At 28.8% G+C, this 24,713-nt stretch overlaps 2 protein-coding genes and 1 long non-coding RNA gene across 3 annotated transcripts; 2 read left to right on the top strand and 1 right to left on the bottom strand.

The window, feature by feature from the left end:
* The first annotated feature begins 1,152 nt into the window (after positions 1 to 1,152).
* Positions 1,153 to 3,661, top strand: LOC112639182. Its single transcript, XR_003123351.1, has 4 exons — positions 1,153 to 1,387; positions 1,445 to 1,733; positions 1,821 to 1,874; positions 3,293 to 3,661. It is a non-coding gene; the product is annotated as an uncharacterized LOC112639182 (long non-coding RNA).
* Positions 3,662 to 10,357: 6,696 nt separating this feature from the next.
* Positions 10,358 to 12,959, bottom strand: LOC105248926 (protein G12). Its single transcript, XM_011254007.2, has 3 exons — positions 12,923 to 12,959; positions 12,168 to 12,301; positions 10,358 to 11,185 (listed from the first exon to the last, which is right to left on the bottom strand). The coding sequence occupies exons 1-3, from the start codon at positions 12,942 to 12,944 to the stop codon at positions 10,517 to 10,519; spliced, it is 825 nt and encodes a 274-aa protein (XP_011252309.2). The 5' UTR covers positions 12,945 to 12,959; the 3' UTR covers positions 10,358 to 10,516.
* Positions 12,960 to 13,630: 671 nt separating this feature from the next.
* On the top strand, positions 13,631 to 16,470 carry LOC105248934 (rhoGEF domain-containing protein gxcI). The gene is made up of 2 exons (XM_020026789.2): positions 13,631 to 13,684; positions 14,523 to 16,470. The coding sequence occupies exon 2, from the start codon at positions 14,523 to 14,525 to the stop codon at positions 16,311 to 16,313; it is 1,791 nt and encodes a 596-aa protein (XP_019882348.2). The 5' UTR covers positions 13,631 to 13,684; the 3' UTR covers positions 16,314 to 16,470.
* Positions 16,471 to 24,713: the final 8,243 nt, after the last annotated feature.

Below are 24,713 nucleotides of genomic sequence, written 5' to 3'. Positions count from 1 at the left end.
AATCTTGAAAATAGTTTTCGACATCTTGCCGCTACTCTTTTATCGAGGCAATTACGCGCATGAGACGAATTAAGAAGGCAATTTCCTTTAATCGATTTAATATTGAATTAATAATACAAAATTATACGCATTTTCTCTACTGGAATGTATAAAAATACAATCTTATAATATCGTGAATGCTTGAAATTATATTCAACCGTTACAACACGTAACGAAGGACAAAAGAATTTGTCTTTAAAGAATTTAAAATAACAGCATATTCGGAATAAAACGTATGAAATGGAAAGCAAATATTTATATTTGTGAATGTTTCCATGTCGCGTATTGTTTCAAGCCGGCGTTGTACGTTCAGCCAGAGTGTAGGATTTTAAAATGCGTGTACATTTACCTTCACATAGTTTATTTACGAAATGACATTTTTTTTCTTCGTGCGCGTAAAACAGCAGAGTATTCGCTTCCATTTGTAACACACTTGCCCGCGTTTGTAATTTTAAAATTATAATATTTTTTACATACGAAAATTATTAATAATGGTTTCATTTTTTTAATACAAAAATTCACAGACAATATGTATAGATGTATGGATTATATAAAATATAAGAAAGTAATAAAATAACTTGACAAAGAGAGGATTTAATTAATTTTCAATTTTTATTTTATTTAAATTAATTTTTAATAAATTCCCGATTTATTATTTAATGATGAATATTAAAAAGTCCCAACAAAAGAGATAACGTGAAAAATGTCGTTTGAGTTCAAATTAATCAAAAAGCCTGCGGATGAAAAGAAGCATGAGTAGCTGAAACATTCTATAATATTGAGTTGTGCAGTTTTATCTGCTAAAGAGCGTAAAAAGATGCGCTTTAGGTTACATTTACGTTCCATGACTGTCGGAAGATTCTATTACTTGCGTTTAATTGATGCGTATTAGAAGGATCTCGTCGCGGCTCTCTATTGAAGGACTAACGTAATCTTTCCACGTCGCGTGTACTTCGTTAGAGATGCAGGCAGCGTGCTGAGCGTCTGGCGATGAATCCGCAGAAAAGCATCGGGCGTCGACGACGACGCTTGGATGGCATGAAAGTGTTCCCGGTCGTCTTTATAAATTACTTTATTCCCGCTCTACCAGGCGTAACCGACAGGTATAATGCTTTGATATATTGTCGTTGCCAACCATCCCGCGCGAGCCCTGGGAAACTGCAAGAGAGGATTGGAGCGAGACGAAGGGCGGTTAGTGTCCGTCTGTATGCGTGGGTTCAGAGATGCTGCCGAAGGAAGGAAGAGGCGAAAGCAAGAACGGAGATAAACAGAGGAACAAAGAAGCCGAGACGTAGAGAGGAAGATAGAGGAATGGGATTGGAACAAGAACGAAGAAAGGGGGTGAAGGGTTAGTTTCAAGAGGTGAGAAGACGAGAGCGGCTTCCTAATCAGCTTACTTCCGTAGCTCACACCCTTTGTACCCCACGCTGGCTCCCCGGATTAAAGCATTGCCGTTACTGGTTATTATATCACGAGATACGAACGAGCGGTGCACGTCTGCGGGACAAAGTACACAACAATAACATGTGGTTCTATGCAGATAAACTGCGCCAGCAGAAACAATGCCGGTCTGACCCTCGTGGGGCCGACAGTAAAGGTATACGCCACTGGACCGAACAAGAATTATGGTCTCGCCCCGGTAATTTCAGAACCAGGATTAAACCGCCTAGAAGTTCACAGATATGTGTACAATAGTGAGAATCATAATGTGTTTGAATAATTTTTGTGTGTTAGTCTCGCATATCGTTTAGCATAATTATAATGGCTATTTATATTTTAAGGTACATGAACTCGTTGAAAAGGAGAAGATTCTCACTCATGCTTCAAAAGCGCAAGTAAATAATGGAGCACTATCTTACTATTTATTTAATTTGAAATAGACTTTAACAAAATTTTAATTTAAGGCTTATAGCTGCGTTTGACATTTTACAAATTATTACAATTTATAAGCATATCTCTTCATTGACTCCTCTTTTTCATATAAAGCTTGTCTCAAGATGGAATAGCATTTTATATTTTTAAGAATCAAAGATAGCTGATTTTTTTTCTGCTTAGCTGGAAGCAAAGGGAAACTTTAGGAAACCGTATACAGATATTGAAAGCATTTCATGAAAGAGTGAATTTCGAAAAATATTGTAGAATATTTGAGTTGTGACTCGATTAAAATTATATTTCGTTTGCCAAACTTGTCGAAGGATCTCAAGTCTTATATGCAGGTCTTATATGCATCTATATAGCCATATATGCATCTATGTTGCCTTCTTGTGCGACTGTTCAAAGTTTAATGCATGCGAGGTTGGCTTGTTTGCTCCCGAGAAAATTGCTCCTGTAGAATATATACAGGTGAAATGTGATTTCATAGATGACCTAAGGGACGTTGCAACGTTGATCGTTTTGCGGAAAAGAATGGCATTAGATCAATATACAGCGAACTAGATCTCATTAGACCGCAAAGATGCTTATAATACATACAAAAAAATTAAACATTCACTTTAAGTGTATTACTCGTATCTATTTATTTGCACGTATTTAAAATTTACAAAAAAGATGATGATTTTAGATTACGTTATATAGGACATGTGTGTATCATAATATGTATATATCATAATATCTCTATCAGATAAATTAGAATATATTATGTAACAAACGACCTAAAATATTATTTTTGAAATTTGTTATGTAGGTGAAATATTATCAGTAACTTTTTATCAATTATCTCTAGAGTTTGACAAATACTGTGATAGCAGAGAATATGATAAGATGATATACAATTCATTTAGATAAAATGTAGTGGCAATTAAATAAGAATTGATTATGTAGAAACAAAATCAGTAAATATAAAATATAGCTATCAAATAATCCTTTCTCTATTATCGATTTAAATTAATAATCTTCTCTATCATCTACAGTAATTTTCCCTATTATTATAAGATAAATCTATCAAATAACCTTCTCTATTATCGATTTAAATTATATATTAAATTAAATTAATATTATTTGATACATGTACGTATTAAAATAATATTTAATATTCTGCAATAACTTTATTTTTTAATTTTCCGCAAGTTATTACGTTAAAATAGAAAGAAATGATATATAAAATAAGTAAAATTAATTTGATAATCGAGAAATATAGCATATCTATTACAATATTTTTATAGATATTATTAATTGCAAAAGATTCGCTATAGCGTATTATCTCGAATTAGCGTTCAATCTTATTGATAGTAACACATGTGTTTACTTTGCAAAGGTTCTTCTCAAGAATGCTCTTACCTTGCAAGTCACAGTCTCACCCTGCAGCCGACATTAATTAATGTAACTCGACGAGGAATACGAGCATAATTACTTTGCTCGAGTGGCCGGGGCCGAAAGTTTGCTCGTTATCGGGACTCCACGTAGCTACATGTAGATGATGCAAAGGCACATTCGATAATCTAGTCTTAACACCGGGTGGTATGACATTATCACTTTATCACCTGTATCTTATTGATAAATCTGATCGAATTATTAACGTCGCAAAGAGGAATATTAATCTTCGTTTACATTTGTAATTTTCTTCTTTTTTTTAGATTAATAGATTTAATTCTTAGATTATTATACGATCCATCAGATAAAACAGTGGCGGTTGTTCTTATTTTAAAAGATGTAAAAGAGATGTAATCATTAAAAATATAAAATTAGTAATATTCATAATTATATGTAATATATATTTGTAATATATTTGTACGATAAGAAATATTAACAAATATTTCAATGTGCCGAGTATCCAATTAATATGAACGAACAATTTACCTGCATAATCGTATGGACTATCAAGCAATTTTCAATAATATCATATATTATTAATTCTCACGTAAAATTATTATTAGACTGAATTTCCTGAAATAATATTTGAGGTTTAGCACCATTGCATATAATTTGTACGAAATTAGGACGAAGATCGAATTGGCACAAATGTCATATGTCTAAAGATATATGATTCTATTAAGATTTTATATATATATATATATATATTTTATATATATATATATATATATATATATATATATATATATATAATGTATTTGTAAATCTAACAATAGAAAAAGAAGAAATGATATATAATTATTAGATAGAATTTATAAAATTGTGTAAAAACATTATGAATAGGTTAGTCATATAAAATTTATTATTTATCTTATATAGCTATATGTGTGTGTTAGTGTACACACACACACACATACACACATATATATATACAATTTTAAGTGTTTAGTTTGTTTGTTTATCTAATAAAGATTAAAATGATATCTTTTCTTATATCAAGCTTAAATTATTATGCGTAATATTTTATTATTTACGTCTAATTGATTGAATTAAATATAAAATCTAGAAAATATAATATTATTTATATTTCTAGTTGTATGATGTATACGAAAAATATATAACAATAATTCTGCTGACAAACTATTTCTACTACATGTTTTATGCTAAAGTTTTAAGTCTATTTGTTAAAGAGCTAAATCATAAAGCTACATATGTAGCAAAGACATTGTCAACAAACTTTGTTTAGCAGCTTTGCGTTTTCGAGCTTTCTGCTGCCTCGCAACAGCATTTTTCGTGGCACATGTAGCTGTATTACTATGTAACCCGCAATGACGCGGTTTTCGCGTCAGAGGCTGAAGGGTCGTGCGTTAGGCGGTCACCTCGTGACAGTCAGGCCCATGGCGCCGAGGAAAGTTGAACCCAGGCAAACATACGGAAGGGCGAACGCACACGACAGTGTTTGGCGACGGCCGGATGTACGGGGATAGCAGACCACATCACTCGTCGGAGTGGCCGGATGTCCCGACATTGAAATACAAGCGAACTTGTGCACGTCCACCGAGGTTGCTAACCCCTACGGTTCTTTATCGCTCTTCTCCTCGACGATCCCGCAATTCTGCGGCGCGAAAGTCACATTTTCTACACTGACCGTTAAGAATCCAGTGTTGTTATTTCGAAATAAATGTAATAACTTTTTGTTAAAATTCTAATAAATTTTTAAACATTTTATATCATTTGTCTCATTTATACAGTAAATGAAATAACCGTACAATGATTTTTTAATGACAGAATTAATATAAAATCACCTAATTTTCTTTCTCTTTCTCTTTCAAAAATTATTAATTATTAAATTTGTAAAGATATTCTGATAATTATTATGTAAAAATGTATTTATATATATCATTAATAATTTTTACATAATTATTTATTATATGATTAAAAAATAATTGTATTATATTATTTATATTTAACAGTTTTAACGATTTTATCTTATTTATATCATTATAATTCAAAGACTTTTATAGTAATTCAATTTCTGAATTACATGTTATTTCTATAATCTATCTCTATAAAAAAATAATAAAAATACATGTATATATGTACAACTATACATGTATATAATACATGTATAGTTCTTTTTACAAGAATTCAAGAGAGAGAGAGAGAGTAAAAGATATTAATTTTTTAAAAAGCTTTGTCTATGAGATACAGTTATTTGTACTTTTTATAATGAATGTGTGCGTGTATGTAAAAAAACTATTATTTTTTTACTGCTTTTTTTTTAAATGCGTAAAAAAAAATATATATATATATTTTTTTTTACGCATTTCTAAATATATTTTTGTATGTACACTCTTTAAAAGTTCTCATTACTACAGAGTTGTCCTTGTATCGTTCTTTCTCACTGCACCCTGTCAGTGTTCATAGTGGTGCTGGTACTCGAGCAACGGTCTCCTTCGTCTCTCTGGGGTATTTTATCGTGTCGCCTGTAATAAGGTTTCCACGTGTAAGAAACCACCGAGGTGTTCCACGATATAGGTGGTCGAGGAGCAGTACAGAAAGAGACAAAGGGGTGAATGGGCGCGCGAAACGGGGCGAGGGCGGCAAAGTAGCGAGAAAACGAAACGGGCGATAGTGAGCGTACTACAGGCAGCTGGAGAATCCAATCGCAATAGAGTTAAGTGTTCGAGAGTAAAACCTTGCCGAGGCACGACCTCGATTACTTGTGGAGGATTTGTTACGGCCACCTTTTCTGCCACTTTCTAGCGGGCAACCTCTCCGCTTCTTCGGCAACACAAAATCGTCCCGGAGTCCTCCTTTGTCCAGGAACCTTCCTTAAAGCAAGTAACATAACACGAACGTAACACTAAAAGGACTGAAAGAAGCGCTTTGCTCCCCGCACCGTCGTTGACCTTTGGGCCACTCGGGGGCTTTTTTCCACCATCAAACATGAGAAACTTCCGATTGGCCGAGTTTAGTCGGTCACCAATTCCCGATGTCGCTCTCGAATAATGCACCGTAAAGCACAACTTTTTTTCGCTCGCTTTTTTTGTACTGTCGTTCCACGCTTTTATAAGGTATTCCTTCTCGTCCGCTTTGGAAATTGATCATTTCTCTTTTGATATTAGAAAGATCTTTAGCGCCGAAAAACTTAGAGAGATCTGTGTGTTTAATTTATATGTATATGTTCCTAAATAAATTTAAATCGTTAGCACAATAAATTTTATAACTGAGATATAAGCCATGATTAATAATTGTAAGATGATCGATGAATATGATTAAAAATCTTTGATATTTGGTTCTTAAGTAAATATCTTTATTATTAATTTTATTAACTCTTTAATAGCTAATGATAATAATGATAATGATTTTACACCTACTCAATATTGTACAGTATACATAATTTTAAAATATAATTTTAATAGAAATAAAGGAATAATATATGTAAAGAATAATTTAAAAATAAAAGGATCGATTAATTATTAATTAAAAAAAATTATTTGTGATTGGCAAAGACTTACGTATATTATATTATTTTGTGTTTTATAGAAATATATTTAAAAATATATTTAAAACTATATTTAAATTATTATATAATTTTTTTCTCCCATAAATTAACCGGTAAAATATCAAAATATAATTACTTTTTTTGTAGCATCTTGTAATTTTGTTGAAATTCCAAAATACGTTTTTACGTACGCATCCGTTATTGCGTATCGATATGGAATGTAGTATCTAAATTACCTACGGAATTCTGCCCGGCGGCAAGCCGCTTTAATGCAATACCGAACACATTTTCTTAGTTGGTTCTTCTTGTTTTACTGTGAAAATCCTCGAGGCCGTTATGTCGGTAACGATAGGACCGGCACGGCAGGCTGTTACCGCCACATGCCGCCATAATATCGAGCAAAAGTTTTCTGGCCAGCAAGAGAAAATAATTTGATATGACTTGCCGTTGCAACCCCGCGCACAGGTGGAACTTCAGAGGAAACGGGGATCTCCTTCGAAGTACAATTATGAAGCCGATGCTACCGCCGTTGCCAATTAAACGTAGTGCAGTGCAAGATATAGAAGATCACAAAGTTTCATCTTTTCTTGAGAAATTAGAGACGAATAAATCTGGCACCTATCTTTACACACAGTATAAAAAATTAACTTTTTCTTATTATAATTTGATTTATTACAATAAAATTATAAAATCTGATTGCTCATGTTAATTCTTTACAATTAAAAATAAATGTGATAATAATTTATATATTCTTGTCATAAAAATATTTGAAAATTTGAAAACAAAAATATAGAGAAATTAATATGTTATTTTTTATTTATTTAATGAAAATGTTTTGCATGATTTTTTTTCCAACAAAGATTAAAGAAAAGTATAAATTCAAATTGGTACAATTTATTATGAACATAAAAGTTTACTTATTTGCCAAAAAATTAATATGATTGATATCATATATTTTATTCGTTATTTTAATAACTTAATAATAAATTTAGATGCTGAAAAGTATTTACTATTTTATATTATTGCATTGAATTAAATTAATTTTATGTAATAATAAATGATATATAGTAAATATAAGTTATATTTCATATCGAGTGGAGAAGTTAAAGAATCGAAAAGTCGATTTCTTCTCCATGTCTTTTTCTCTTTCTTTCTTTCTTTAATGCATCTCTTTTTCTTGCTTTCTATTTTTTTTCTTTACTTATTATCATGTAATCTCTTTCTCCGCAAACGTTAAGACGCTCGTTTATCAGTTCGATTTCTCTTCATTTCTCTTTTAGAAATCTTTCTCGTTTTGCTCAATCTTACTATTCTTCTTATGACTTCTCATTACGCCAATGATAAATTTCGAGGCTTATTAAATCGTAACAATTTTAATTAAAGAAACGCCGTTAGCATCTACACTTTTCTTAGACTCTCTCCGTACTATTTTTATCTCATAGTTTTGCTTTCTTCATGCTGTAATCATCCTACGACTAACGGTATTCATTTTTGCTTTAGTACGAGAAATCGGATGCCAACTCTTTAGCTTTCTTTTAAAAGTTAGCGTCACACCTGCACTGACTTGTCTTTTCTTATTTATCGAATAGGTGCGAGCGCACAAAGTCATTCGTAACACACGGTGCATGAGTCGCCTTCTCTCATGATTGGTAAAACTTTCGGTGTGCTAAGGAAGACATAATGATGATGTTTCTTTACTAGAAAAGCTCGGAATCAATTTGTTTTGGAAAATATAATATTAATGAAAAAATTTCAAAAATGATACATTTAATATTTTATCATTACATCAATGTGATTTAAAATTATCAATTGTGAATCAATTTGTGATAGAAACAATAGAAACGATCGAAATAAAATATCGACATTTATATATTTGCAGCATTTATCATCTTCTCCAAGAGTAAACAAAATTTATAAGAAAAATATTTCAATATAAAGAAAAATATGTATTTAAAATAAAATATATTGAAAAAAATATTTTAAAACAAGATTTCAGATATGTATTTTATTACAGGTTTTTTAACATAATTTAATGGAAGAGATTATATATTTTAGTGCAATAGTGTAATTTTAGTGCAACTCTATATTTGGTGATGTAAAACTTAAAAAGGAAGATTATTTTTTCCTACGAAGAAACTGTAATTGGAAATGAAAGATGTGAGCATTGAATTAATTTGTAAGTTCATCAATTTAGAAAATCAGGAAATTTATACATAAAGTCACTTGTTACCCACAACTTATTACCCACTGTTAAAATCACTCAATTAAATCATTTAATTGGGATTCTTGTAAGATTCATTAATTTCGCAACATTTTTTATATATAATTTTTAAATAAAAAGCATCTTTATATATGTATATATATATATATATATATATATATATATATATAAATTACATATATATATATATATATATATATATATATATATATATATGTAATTTTTCTAAACAATTATTAATTGCTTATATATTTAGATTGTTTACATTAAAATTGTTAATTTTGGCAATTGAGACCTAAAAATTTTTATATATTATAAAAATCTACATTTAGCGACGATATAATTTGCTCAGAAAATAACGTGTGCTATCATTGATAAACCACTCTGTTGACGGAAAAGAAACAAAGCTAATTTTAACAAAAAAAAAAAGAAAGTTGAAGAAGAAAGTTACATCGAAGGAAACGTAAAGTTTATTGTTCTCAAGTTCATAGTTTATAGGCAGGTAAAATTTATTTTGTTTAGCAAATTTAACTTTTTATTTTTATAATAGAAAATAAGTAATATTCAATAATTATAGATGCTTATAAAGATATAAATATACATATATATAAAGCGATATAAAATTATCATTAATTGTAAAAAAACTATTTATTATTTTATTATTTATTTCAACAAATTTTATTTAGTTCAAAAGTTTATATTTACCAATAATGTTAAAACATATTACTATACATGATATAACTGCAAATTGGGAATGTTTAAAAAAATATATACACATATATATATATATATATATATATATATATATATATATATACACTTATATATTGATTTTAATAATTAAGATCTTTAAAGGAATTAATTAAATATTCTGGCAATTAATTTCATCTAAAATTCCAATTTTTAAAAAAATATTTTTTTATTAAATTTTAGCGTATAAATTATCGATAATCTTCCGCATATCCGGTATTTATTTTTATCCGAATAATTTCAACTTAGTAATACAATCAGCAAACACTTTAGAAATCTGCAGCTTCTTTTAAGATTTTTTCAAAAGTAATAATATAAAAATTATTGAATATTCTTATTATTTTATTGCTGTTTTTCTACAATTAAAATGTAGGTATTGTTTATTTTAGCTCAAGTTCCTCCATACCGATAATTATAAATCTTATAAAATATCTGAACATAATAGACATAAAGAGTTAATCCAGTCTTCTACAGATTTTGAACGCTTGTTTCTTAAGAGATTTAGTAACACATAACTAATGATGGAGAAGTTGGTTGTAAACAAGTATATAAGAGGGTTTTATTCTTTTTTATTCTCATTTATATAAATAAACATTTTTATAAATGAATATTTTATTATATTCTTCTACTGATATAAGTTCTAAAAGATCATAAAAATGATCATATGCGCAGGATATGTATAATATGCTTTAATTTGATGGTACATTGAGACCAAAAACGATATACATGATATCTTCAGAAATTTCTGTATTTACTCCTTTGCTCTTGAGGCCATTGTTCATAATCTTAAAGGATTTAATTTCGTAAACTTTGTTGACAATCTGCTGATAGTTATTAGACTTAATTTCATTGATATATCTGACAAAAGCTAGAGAAGTTTTTAATTTCTGCGCGTAGAGGTGAATAATCTTGTCAAGAGGAAGCGTTGCGAAGAGGTCTTTGTAATATCCGGCGATTCCACCGGTTCTCTTTTGGATCGTAGAATTCGTATAAGACATGCGTGGTGGTACGAGCTCTTTGATATCAAGAATTTTGTTTATTTCGTTTATTGCGGAGTAAATATCAATTCCTTCTTTTTGCAGGTAATTAAAATACTCGATCACTTGGGGAATAGCTTCGTATTCTGTGTAGAAGTCTTTCAGTAGACCTGAGGTGAAGACATATTCAATAGCAGCTTTCAATTCAGGATCATTGTTCCAGTAGTCTTCCACAATATTAGAAATTTTTTCAAGAGGTAATAAATCTAGAAAATCCTGGAAATCTTCATGAAGAGGACCTTTACCGAAATTCGCAAATTGATGAGCTTGGCCCAGGCCGATAATAACCAAGATGGCAGATAACGTTAACGTGAATTTCATCTATAAATATATAACATACCTATGTCATAAATTAATACTTATGATTAATTAATACTTAATTAATATTAATAATTTTTTATTATAATACTTTATTTTGATGGATATATCATATTTTATTTATGTACGTGTATAAACATGCAATAAGTCCACTAAAATAATATTTTAAAAATAATCTTTTTGAAAATTGCATGATTACATTTGATGTAAGAAAAATAACAAAAAAATAATTACTATAATATTATTAATTATATGTATATATATATATATGTATACACACACACACACACACACACACACACACACACACACACAAAGTACTTTGTCATAATTATATACAGCTATATAAAAGTTGCATGTAATGTATATATAATATATTTTTAAAAAAGAAGTATAATTTTTTTTATTTTATGTCTTTCATGTCATCAAAGTTAAAAAATATTACTATGTATTATTAAAATGTATAAAAGATTATTTTTTATAATATTTGCTTAAACTGCTCGTGAAAATATATCCCATAAAAGAAAGAAAAGAGAGGAAGAAAGAAAGAATTATTTTTATTTATCTACTGCCAAAGAATCAAATGTTACAGAACTAAAAAGAATATTATTTATTTTATTATTAACTATAATTTTTGAGTTATATTCTCCCAAATACACAGATTATTACTGTAGAAATTATAATTAATATAGAAATATATACAAAAAATCTTTATAATAATTAAATTAATTTTAAATAAAATTTTATTGAATTTTAATTTTCGAAATAATTGTAAATTTGTATAAAATTTAGTTGTAAAGTTATTAAAAAATTATACTATAATCAAATTTATGTCAAAAAGTAAGATTAACTATATATTAGTCATATAATTTATAATGAAAATAAAAAACTATAATTATTAAATAATTCTAGTTAAAATAATTCTAGCAATAGAAATTGAATAAGTATAATTCTCGAAAAATATTTATAAAGATTATTTATTTACCGTAACAGTTGTGGATACACTGATCTTCGTGTTTAGGATCTTTCGTGTAAGTCTCGTATATACTGAAGACATCGCTGTGCACTTCTTAATATATTGCTTCAAAAACAAGAACTGGATAAGATTATTTCCGATTTCTAAAAATGTAAACGTTACTTGATAAATCATTAAATATGACAAATTCCATGAAATGTTATATTGTTTATCTTTTCCGTATCAGTATTTCTTATCTACAATCCATTTTTCATTTGAAACAATATATTTCATGAAATACTGTTTGTAAAAAAATGTTTGCTATTTTTACACAGTTTAATTAATATAATTTTATACATAAAATGTTGTATCCTTGTTGTTAAAATTTTCTTGCCGATTGCTCGATGTCAACGGATTAATCGAGAATATCCGACAAGAATATTGTATGTTTTATACACACACACACACACACACACACACACACACACACACACACACACACACACATATATATATATATTATCTTTTAATAATATAAAGAATTGTTATATTGTAAGCAAATCAGACTATATTTTTAATTACTTATCAAAGTAATACTTGCAATAAAATTTATATTTTGGATTATATTTAGATTTATATTTTATTATTTTTAATAATTGTAGTTTATAAACAAATATATTTCTAGAAATAACTTGTTTTGTAGTATGTTATGTGTTCTTAGATAATTTGTTGTGAGAGATATAATAACGACATATAATAACGAGAAATAAAGAAGTCGATATTACCGATAAATTGTGTTAAGTACATGTTCCAGGATATGACACGAAATCACACACAACGATATAATCAATATCAAATTATCGATATGTTTTAATTCCATAAAATTCACGATATGAAGTTCAATATAAGAAAGAGAAATAAGAATATTATTCTACGAAAAATATGCGTAATCTGATTTTAAGATATCGAGTAAGATAAATATCATTAATAACAAGATATCAACCAAATCAAAATGATAAACCATTTATTAAAAATGATTATATTGTAGAAAAGTTAAGATATTAACAATATCAAAGTTTCGATCATAACTTACGCCAAAAAATAAATGATTAGTCATTATAATATCAAAATAAGAATTGTAAGACAAAATGTGTAAAATATATTGTAATTAAACTAATTTTTAAACTAACATTTAAACAGGTTATTTTATTAAAATATTTAACTTAAGAGTATATATAGCTGTTAAATGAGCAAGTTTATATATAAATTCTTAATTTATCGCATAATATAAATAATAAAATGCATCTACATTTCTTAATAATTTTTTTCATTATTTGATACATTACGTATACAGAAAAAAATAATCTAAACTTTCATGTTTTTTGTCAAAAACTATATCAAATAATTCTAGTTTTTTTTATGTATCAGTATCCCAATCTGGTCACAATCTTATCTAGTCTTTTATATAACTTGATATTAGCAGTATATAAATATAGAATAATTATTCAGAGAGGGAGACTTCAAAGCGCATTCACAGCTGTCATAAGGTAAGTAAGAAGTCTTTTTTATACACTTTCTTGAAAATTTTCCTTAAAAAAAGTGTTTTTACGAAACTATCGTTCCTATTTCAGTTATTTTATAAATAATTTCAGAATCAAATTTTTTCCTTTTTAATAAAAGTTTAAAAGTTTAATGAAATGTCAATTTTTTCCTAACTTATTAATAATGAATTATATTTGTAAAAAATTTTTCTGTTTAATCTTCTATATCTAATTAATCTATATTTATAATTGATTTTTTAAAATTAATTTTTTTCTACGTACGAAGTAAAATCTACTAAGAACTAATCAATCAATTAATCACTAATATACGTAAGAAAAATTTTATATACTCACATATATTATATAATACATACATATATATATATATAAATGTAATACATATGTGTGTATGTGTGTGTGTGTGTGTGTATTACATTATATACATATATATATATATATTTTTTTTTTTTTTGCATAAATCAGATTAATTGATTAATTAATTCTTAATAGATTTTACTTGAGAAAAAAAAAGAACCCATTAATATATTATACATACTTCTATTCTAAAGCTCCTACTTTAATTTAGAAGTTGTTATATTTTTGTTTACGTAAAAATATCAATGATATAAGAAACACATATAAGAACCAATTTAACTTTAACCAACTTAATAATTATTATCTCTTTTTCTCTTATATGTCTCTTATAATTTATCAATGTGCTTGTAAATTTTATAAATTTTACATATATATATTATATTTGCATACATTAAAATATGTTGTAATATATTTCTAAGTATTTACACAATATACATTTATCAAATACGCGATTATGATATATTTGCAGATGAAAATCACATTAGCGTTATTTGCTATCTTGGCCTTTATCGGCCTGGGCCAATCTCATCAGTTCCCAGATTTCGGGTATGGTCCTCTTCATGAAGATTTCCAGGATTTTCTAGATTTAGTCCCTGTGAAAAAAATTGTTCAAGTGGCTGCGTATTACGCGAAGCATGATTCTGAAGTACAAGCTGCTATTAATTTCCTTACAACCACACCTACACTCAAAAATCTAGTTATAGATTTCGAGTCTATTCCCGAAGTGACTGAATTTATTAATGGTCTATACGGGCAAAACATCGATATCTACAATATATTAAATCAGATTAATAGAGCTCTCGAGATCAACGAACTAATACCACCTTGGGTTCCATCTCCTATACCTGGTGAACCTACACCTACACCTAATGAACCTACATCTACATCTAGTAAACCTACACCTACACCTACACCTAATGAACCTACACCTACATCTAATGAACCTACACCTACACCTAGTAAACCTACACCTACACCTAGTGAACCTACAGATACACCTAGTAAACCTACAGCTACACCTAGTGAATCTACAGCTACATCTATTGAACCTACATTTACACCTAGTAAACCTACAGCTACACCTAGTGAATCTACACCTACATCTAGTAAACCTACAGCTACACCTAGTGAATCTACAGCTACACCTAGTAAACCTACAGCTACACCTAGTGAATCTACACCTACATCTAGTAAACCTACACCTACACCTACACCTACGGAAACTTCTTCACCTACATCTACACCAACAACTTCACCCGTACCTACATCTCCATCGACGGCTAGACCCACATCTTCACCCGCACCTACATCTGGATCGACGGCTGGACCCACATCTTCACTTGTACCTACGCCTACATCTGAATATAAACATTTCTTCTATAAACATAATGGAATCAAGCAAAAAACCGGTGGACTCGCAGGATTGTTTAGAGATGTTAAGAGGCTCTTCAATTATGATGCTTTTATTAGCGTATATGTGGACAAGTTGAAAAACTCTACACCTTTCGTTGACCTTGTTAACGAAATCAAGTCTGAGAACTTCCAAGTACTCGTTAACAAGATTTTTGAAAGTCAATCCGTGCAAATTATTCAAAATGGCCTCAAGGACAAGGTGAATCTGAAAATTGTAGGAGATATCTTCTATCTTTTATTCGGCATTACTTTCCCGGACCATGTTAAATCATTAGAGGAACATTTTGTTGATTTTTTCTACCTCCTTCCAGCGCAAGAAATGGTTGACATAGTGGTCAAGTATTTAAACGAAGATAAAGAAGTACAGAACGCTGTCCAATTCGTGACAACATCCGAATTTCATGATCTGCTACGTGCTACCGAAGCTCTTAAGGAGCATCAGGAATTTGTGCTATATCTTCAAAACCATGGACTCAATATTATTGAACAAATCAAGGAATTGCACAAAGCCATCGGTATGGAAGATTATGTACCCCCTAAAATAGAAAACTTCCTTAAAGCTCAAATTAAAACACAAGAAGTCGGCGGTGGAGTGAAAGCATTGCTCGACGATCTTTATTCTTTGCTACCTTTCGAAAAGATCGATGCTCTTTATGAAGAAAAAATATCAAAATCCAAAATCTTTAAAGATTTTTATGACGCCATTACATCCGAAGAGTTCGTAAACCTTGCCAATAATCTAGCTGCTCAAGAGCCTGTTAAACAACTTGTTGCAAAAAGCAATGAAAAAGGATTAGATTTAGCGGGATTCCAGCGATTTGGTAGCAGAATTATTGGCTTTAAATAAAAAATTATGTAACATTTTGAATATCAAATATATTTATCATTCGCAATTTATGCAATTATACACTCTAATGTAATAAGATAAGTAATGTAATAAGATAGAAACTCTTAGATTCAATTATATATTGCCTGTGTGTAATAAAAAATAAATTTATTTTGCGCCTTGTTAAAGTGCTTATTTTATTTATTTATCCTTATTTTCTATTATAATTATAAGTAATAATAAAAATAAATAGTAATAAGTAATAATAAAAAAAGAAGCAAATATTTAATTAATTCTTGTCTATCAATTTTGCTTATAATTAATATTTATATAATGCATGTACATATATATATATATATATATATATATATATATATATATATACGTTCAAAGCAATGTTCAGTTAATATATTCAGTATTATAAACAAATGTATACGAAAATAATGCTCAAATTATAAAAAATAAACGAATATTTAACAATTTTAATTTTTGATTTAATTGTCATGCATATTTCAGTGTAATTAAAATATATATAAAAATTATATAACATAGAATAATTAAAATACATATGATAATTATATAACTTAACAATTAGAGATATATACACATTGGAGATTATAATAAACAATTGAAATATATTTATAGAAAGCAAAGTCTGTGAGAAAGAAGAATTATCAAGATTTCTTTGAATTTTTTTATAATTATCTTCCATAAAGGTTTTATCAGTAAAATCAATAAATGAATGAGACATATCGTAAATCTAATTCTTTGTTGATATAAATTTTTACATGAAATTTTAATGAAAGGATCATAATAATAAATATGATAATCGCTATAATTATTGTTTTTGGTAAAATAACTTATTGTCTTAATTCTCTAATTAGAAAAAGATTTGAAGTATATTCTAGAATTTATTCTGATCAAGTTGCGCGATGAATCATTAATAATTATCTGAAATAAAATCAAATAAATACAATGAAATAAATCAATGATAAAATGAGCTTATCGATAACCAGAAAAAGTTTATCACGAAGAAAATTTCAGCGAACACTTCAACTAATCTTGATACGTTTCGATTGTGCAAAAAAAGCATCTATAGATGATAATTAGAAATAGAGAAAAATATAAGATATTTATAAAATTATTTTTTATAATATTACTATTACATATAGACATTTACAAATATCGCTCCAAATATTAAAATTATACGATAATCTAAAAGATTTTAAATGTTATCTAAAAAATTTTAAGTGCCAGAGAAGAACGCACTTGATAAATTATTAATCATTTCTGCATAAGAAATATTTCGATAGCACTTGATAAATTATTAATAAATTCTGTATAAAAAATATTTTGATTGAGCTGATATTTTTATTGAGCTTTTCTATAAATATTGTAGAGAAATATTTAAACGTTTCAATTTTTGCAAAATTATTAAAAGAAACTAAAGACTATGTAATGATATCTTCTGAATGAGACAAGAAGATATCAAAATCGCATCGAAGATATTGAATTATTTGTTTTTTGACAAATTTTTCAAACGTTTCCCCCCAATATTTATATAATGGAAATAAGAGAGAGTCTAATAATTTATAATAATTATGAAAATTATGTGCTAAAGTGTAGTATTTTTGAGAATTATGTATTATTATTGTCTTAAACAAAAATATATGTTTTTTTAACATGATATTCTTGATAAAAGAATGGAATAAATCGATAAAATAATCGATTTTGTCTAACATTTTACATTAATTTTATATTTATTAAAATACGTGATTTAGCAAAACAAATTATAAAATTGAAAGTACAAAAATTCCCATATATGTAAAATTCATTACTTTCCTCTTTCGAACATTCAGAATTCACTTAAACGATTCGATTTGCCTAATACGAACGAATAATTCATCGCCAGGTTTCAACGAAAAAGTGCGATATTTATTCTGAAGAAGTTGAGAATCATAAATTTAATATAATTTTAATATAATTGTGTAAATTATATTCTAATAAAAAAATAATCCAATATTGAAATAAGCATAAGAATGAAATAAGAATGTCTCTTTAAATAATTCTCTGATTAAAAAATCTTATAAGTATAATATTTTACAAGTCATGCAAATTGTATATGATAATATTTTTAATTGTTGTGCTTATTAGCAAAATTGTATAATACAGTTAGTTACCTATATAATTAATGTATTTGTATATGCTTATTTTAACAACTCAACTCTACATAGAAATAATATTAAACTTCGTGCTCAATATTGCAATTAATTAAACAGATGTATATGTATCGTGAAGACGATAAATATGTTATTCATTCTTTTAATAGTAAGATTATTTGGGCAATTCAAAAGAACACGAGCAAGCATTCTAACGCAAAGCATCGGATGGATGGTAGAAATTAATAGCTCTTAGGATGTCAGGAACTGCATGAACGCGACCAGACTGCCAGGCTAGTGTGAGTTTCATGTTGAAGTCACGATAACGGTAGCCAGGGGAAGACCAACGACAAAGAGAAGGCGCTGCTCGAGGTATAGGATTCAGAAGGGCGCGAGGGCAAACGGCTCGCGGTGTCTGCAGCAAACAATTCCAATTAACTTGCTGGAATTGGAATAGGACTCGTATTCGCATTTGCCCAGCCGACTCCCGGCTCATGGATGCCACGTCGAGGACATGAGCATTCCTTCGTCCATCCGTCGTGCTTCCTCATTTTTCCTCGTCAAATTTTGCCGTTACGCTATTTGCGTCCGTAAATTGCGTCCGCGTCCGGCGAAAACTGAAAAACTGTGATGCACGACATGAAAATCGATTGAAAAATTGTGCTATTTTCTTTTACGCACTGTTTAATTTATTAAAATTAAACTTTTAAGTGCTGTTTACGCAACGATCATATTTAATTAAAGTTTACAAAGACGTTTAAGGAAGTCTTATACACTTTGAAGAAATTTTTTAGACATTATAAAAGTTTTAATAATCTTTGAGAATTGAATGTTTTGCTCGATTTTAATTAATGGATATTAATGTCAGTTTTTATTCGCTGGATTTATAGATGGAATAAATGAAGTAGATAAATACTTGATCTATAATGTAAACTTTATGTTTATAATCTTGATTTATTAAACTATAATTTTAATTACTACTGTTCTCTATATAGGGAAAAAGTATTACTATACGTTATGTATTTTAATATAATTTTTTTTTAAATTATTACAAATATTGAATGTATTTATCTCCATATGTGATTAATATGTAATATTAATAAATACAAAGAGTATGTAATATTAATAGAAAGAAAGAAAAAGAGAAAATAGAAGATAGATTATAATATTGTATATTTAATATTAAAAATATATGATAAATTATATTATTTAATATATTATTTATAATTATTGTATATAATTATTTTTTAAGAATTATGGTGTTTTATTGATTAGAAACGGCTAAATTTAAGTATTTAAAACTTAATATTTTATATATATTTGCATATATTTTATCAGGCATTTTATCATATTTAACGCTCGTGTTTCATATGCAGAATATCTTAAAATTATTGTTCTTTTAATAGTAGATTTAGTAAAGTCATATTGTGGATATGATTTCTTTTTTCAACAAAATTGTCAAGTAGTATTGAAATAAGATAATTTATTTTTTTATTTTTCAATAGTTATGATCCGTAAATATTTAGGATAAATAAATATAAGAAATAAAAAGTATTGTTTGCATTCTTTAAAATTAAATTTCAAGAAAAAAGAAAAATACATTAGATATAACATATATATCTAAGATCTATATATATATATTTAAGCATATATACATAATTATATCAGTTAATATTATATATATATTTTTTCAGATTATATTACATAAAAAAAGGAATTAAATGACGCGTGCTTTGTAATGTTCCAGTTATATCTAAAAAGCAAACTTTTGAGATCGAGTTCCGAGCGAATGATAGTCTATGTTATTACATGGTTTTCTGTACATGCGTATCAAACGGATGACAGTGGGACGATTATCCGTTGTATAATGCTCGTCATCACTGTCATCGGTTGAGACAGCCATAAAGCACAACGAGCAACGCCGCGTCGTTGCCCTTAGACAATGCCGTGCTTCTGAGCTGCTCAGATATTGAAGATGCCCGAAAGCTGTGTGTACTGATCTTGATATGTACACAACGTCTAGCCCGCTTCTCAACATTATTAAATCCTACCTTGCCCATGGACCAACCGTGCGGGACAATAACGTTCTTTAAGCGTCCGTTACGTCACGATAACGTGTCGCGAATTGATAATCGGTCCGTTGGATAAAATTGCATATACTCTGTTTTGCATATACTCTGTCCCATGAGAATCTTATTGTTAGATTAACTCTTATAGATTTATTTTTTTCGCACGAGAATAAGCTAGATATGTTTTGGATTCTGCCTTTATTTTATAATAAATATATTTTTTATTTGCCTTCTTTATTTTTATGGATTTTTAATTCCTTTAAATTCCTTGCTGTATATTTTTATAGCAAGAAAACTGATAACATATAGATAATAAATAAATTATGGAAGCGTAATTTAAAAGAGAATTACATCTATCATATATGACTAATTACAAGATAATGATCTATTCGTAAATATATTTTTAGAAGGATATATATCAAAAGTCTATAAACTTTTATTTATCTATTTACTCTTTTTTATTATTTTATTGCTTTATCATTGCTTATCGCATCAGTATAAGTAATTATCTTTCCTCCTTCAGGTCCGTACCTGATCCCTGATTCTCGTTCTACGAGAGAACATTACGTACCGTATGACCGCGGCAAATCGACGAGTTTATAGGCCAACGACGTTTACGGTGGCGTAATTGCCCATCCGATGATCGCGCGGGCGTCATATAATCACCAGCTCGTAAGCCTCGAACAGCTTAATCCATGAGGAGTCGCGTCATTACCCGCGTCGTCAGCGCGGCGTCGCCGACGATAGTCGTCATTGTCGTTGCCGTCGCCGCCGTCGTCGTCGTCGACGTTGCTGAAATTCCAGTCAAGAGAGAAGACATTTAAAAGTAAGTATAGCCGAGCGGATCTTTGCCTAGTGGGCTTAAAAGTCAAGTGCCAAGAGCGCAATTTATCTCATCCATTTGCCAGATGAGAAGGCAGGGGAAACGGGGTGAGGTGAACCGCCGAGTAGAGGACGGTCGCTACATGAAACAAGGGATGTCGGGGGAGGAAGGCTCGATCTCTCACCACTGCTTTTACCTCGGCTCGTTATGCCGACACCACGACCACTTTATTGAATGACTCATTTTATTTCCCGGCATGAAAAGTATCATTTTTCTCGCTCTCAAAATTCTTTTTATTTCACAGACCTTCATATTCCATCTGCGTCTTCTATTTGCAGTCCAATGGCAAGGTCAATCTCTTGCTAATCTCATTACTTAAAAGCTTTCTTCACAAACAAATATGTAAGAATATGTAAGTTGTTGTTTGAAGAATAATAGTATAGAAAAAAGTAACATTTATAATAGTTTAAAAATATAAAATAATACAAAAGAAATTATAAAAGTGGAAAAATGGAAAAAAACTGCGCATAATATAAATATAATAATTAATAATTGGTTTTTTAAAAATACAACAAATATAAAAAGAGAGAAAGAAAGCAAATGCAATATTATAAAAAAATATAATTAAATATATAATTATGTTATGTAAGCTATTTTATTTTTTATTTTTTAAGGATGATGGAAAAAGAATAAATTATAGGATTAAATTATAATTATAGGAAAAAAATTATAAACTGCTTCTATTGATAATTATAATTTAATTAAAATGCACTACACATAAAATATAGGCTCAAAGAGTTTGTATAGAGTTTTTGAAGATGTGGTAATTATTATATCATAGATCGCAAGGCAAAGATATTATGATAGCTATCATCCGCCTTTATACAGCGTGAGTGCATCCAATATTGGAAATTCTATAGCACGTGCATGTGGTCGTAGCCGTTTACACGTACGCGCACCATCTCGATACAGATATGTTTATTACTGGGAACGACATAGACACCCCCGCTCGGGCTATGACTTATCGGACGCGACTTGTTGCGCGTACACGTTGAACCGCGAAACAATTGTTTCCGGCCTTTCCTAGATTACGACGCTACGTTGTAGCGATTAATAACGCGATCGATGATAAAGTATCGTTTTTTTTGTGCGGACCGCGTCACGGAATCGCAATTAAAGGATCTAGAACTCCGATAACGGACGATTAATTTTTTTACAGCAGCTTCCTTTGCGACGGTGCATCTGAGAAGAAAAAAAAATATATATAAGACGACTGCGAAACTCGTTAAACTCGAAAGATGCACGCTCAAACAGCAGAAAGCGCTTCTTCAAAGTTCTGAAAAAAGCAACCTCCTTCGCAAAGTCAGCAATTACGCGACGACTGATGAGAACAAAGCTTAAAGCTTTAGATGAATATTTTTCTCTCTCTTTTATATATCTATTTTTTATAAAATCTCAATTATACGGTAGACTTTTATAGTATGATTAACGCGTTAGTCTACTAAATGTTGGCATTAAAGCTTCAGAAATTTTAAATTTAGGACGAACATTTAGTTTTAGTCTTTGCTAGATATGTGCAGAAGTCTGAAATAAAATTTTGAAACTATAAATATAATAAAAATAATAAATATATAATAATTAGAATAAAATTAATACTCTATTTATTTATAAATCACTACCTGTCACATAAACTGTTTGTAAATAGTTAGAAACTCTTAAAAAATTTGATTTTTGTAAATTCTTTGATTATATATATACGAATAAATCAGATACAAAAAAGTTATCTCATAATTCTGGAAAACAAGTAACTTAAGGGACTAAACGTGACGGAAAAAGTCTATCGTGAGGCAGACTTAACCATCCAACACGTGTATCGACTGACGAGCGCAGGGTCATGTGAGGGAAGAGACAAGAAAGAGCAGAAACGACGAGATGAAAGAGAGAAGGAGATGAGATACCGAGCGAGCGTCGCAGAAAGTACGAGTGCTGTTAGAATGCGAGAAGTACGTTCGCAATCAGCAGAGTTGCTGTCTGCAGGCATATCACGTCGTTACATAACAAGATTATATCATTAACTAGCGAGATGCAGACAACGACTATAGTCGATAACGATATGAAGCTGAATTCTATTTTCACTGATTAATGAGCAAAAATATACAGCATACATCCAACATTTATCAATAAATGAAATTATCAATTAAAATGCTTGTTACTTGTCTCGCAAAAATATAGTAAACAGTATCACAGAAGATGTAAAAGCAATCTTTTTTAAAATATTATCAAAAAAGTTAATGTTTTAAATATATTGAATGAAATTGATATATTGAATGAAATTGAAGCAATGAGAGTATCTTAATGTTATATAATTTGTACGGAGAGATTAATCTCTTTCATATTTTATAAGATTATAAAAACCTTTTTATCTTTTTTTGATATTTTTTTAACATAAATACAACCCTTGCATCATAAGTAAAATATATTAATTCGCTTTGATTATGAGTAAAATAAAAAAAGATTTAGATTTAAAAAAGACAAAAAATAGAATAAATTGCACTAGTTAGAAATAATTGCAAAAATAAATATAACATTGCAAATTGAAATTTTTCACTTAATGTATTTTAATATTAAATGAAATTCTCAATATATTTAAAATATATATCTATGGTATAATTATGTGCTAATTTTGACATTGTAATATGTTTATTAAATTAATTTGAATTTTTTTATGTTACAGAGAATATTTATTTTAAAGACATCTAGATTGTAAGAGAGAAAATGGAGCATTTTCAATATTTCAATGGCCTTCTCCGATCGCCTTTCATGCGGCAAAAACTGGTGATTCTAATAAACGATTCGATCACATCTACAAGTGACCCATTCCGACAACTCCGACTGAATAAATGAATTTCATGCGTACTTATTAGAACAAGCACTTGAATGCAACGACAGAAATATCATGTAATTGTTCACACATATATACACACACATATTTTTATTCTTTATGATTAATAAATTAAATTAAATTAAAATCAATATTAAATTTATTCCAATAAAGAATTTACGAAAGAAAGCCGAGAATTAACACATGAAACAATAAAAAAATAATAAAGCAGGGAAGTTAAATGAAGATTAAATAGAGAAACAAGCAATTAAAATAAAAGATATATTTGACTAGAAGCATAAGAACGTTAGAGAAAACATTTAGGTATGTGAAACAATATTTATTGACTGACAATATTAGAATTCTGTTTGAAGCTGCCACATATCGAACTTTTTTTAAATATTTATATTTGTGATTTTAATATAATTTATATTTCACTTAAATTTTATGAAAGAACAAAATCGTATATTCTTATGTCAAACACGCACA

The sequence above is a fragment of the Camponotus floridanus genome, unplaced genomic scaffold, assembly GCF_003227725.1.
Source record: "Camponotus floridanus strain SB8 unplaced genomic scaffold, Cflo_v7.5 scaffold50, whole genome shotgun sequence".
Classification (NCBI taxonomy): Eukaryota; Metazoa; Arthropoda; class Insecta; order Hymenoptera; family Formicidae; genus Camponotus; species Camponotus floridanus.
Note: the sequence above shows the minus strand (reverse complement) of the source record. Positions and strands in the feature narration are given on the sequence as shown.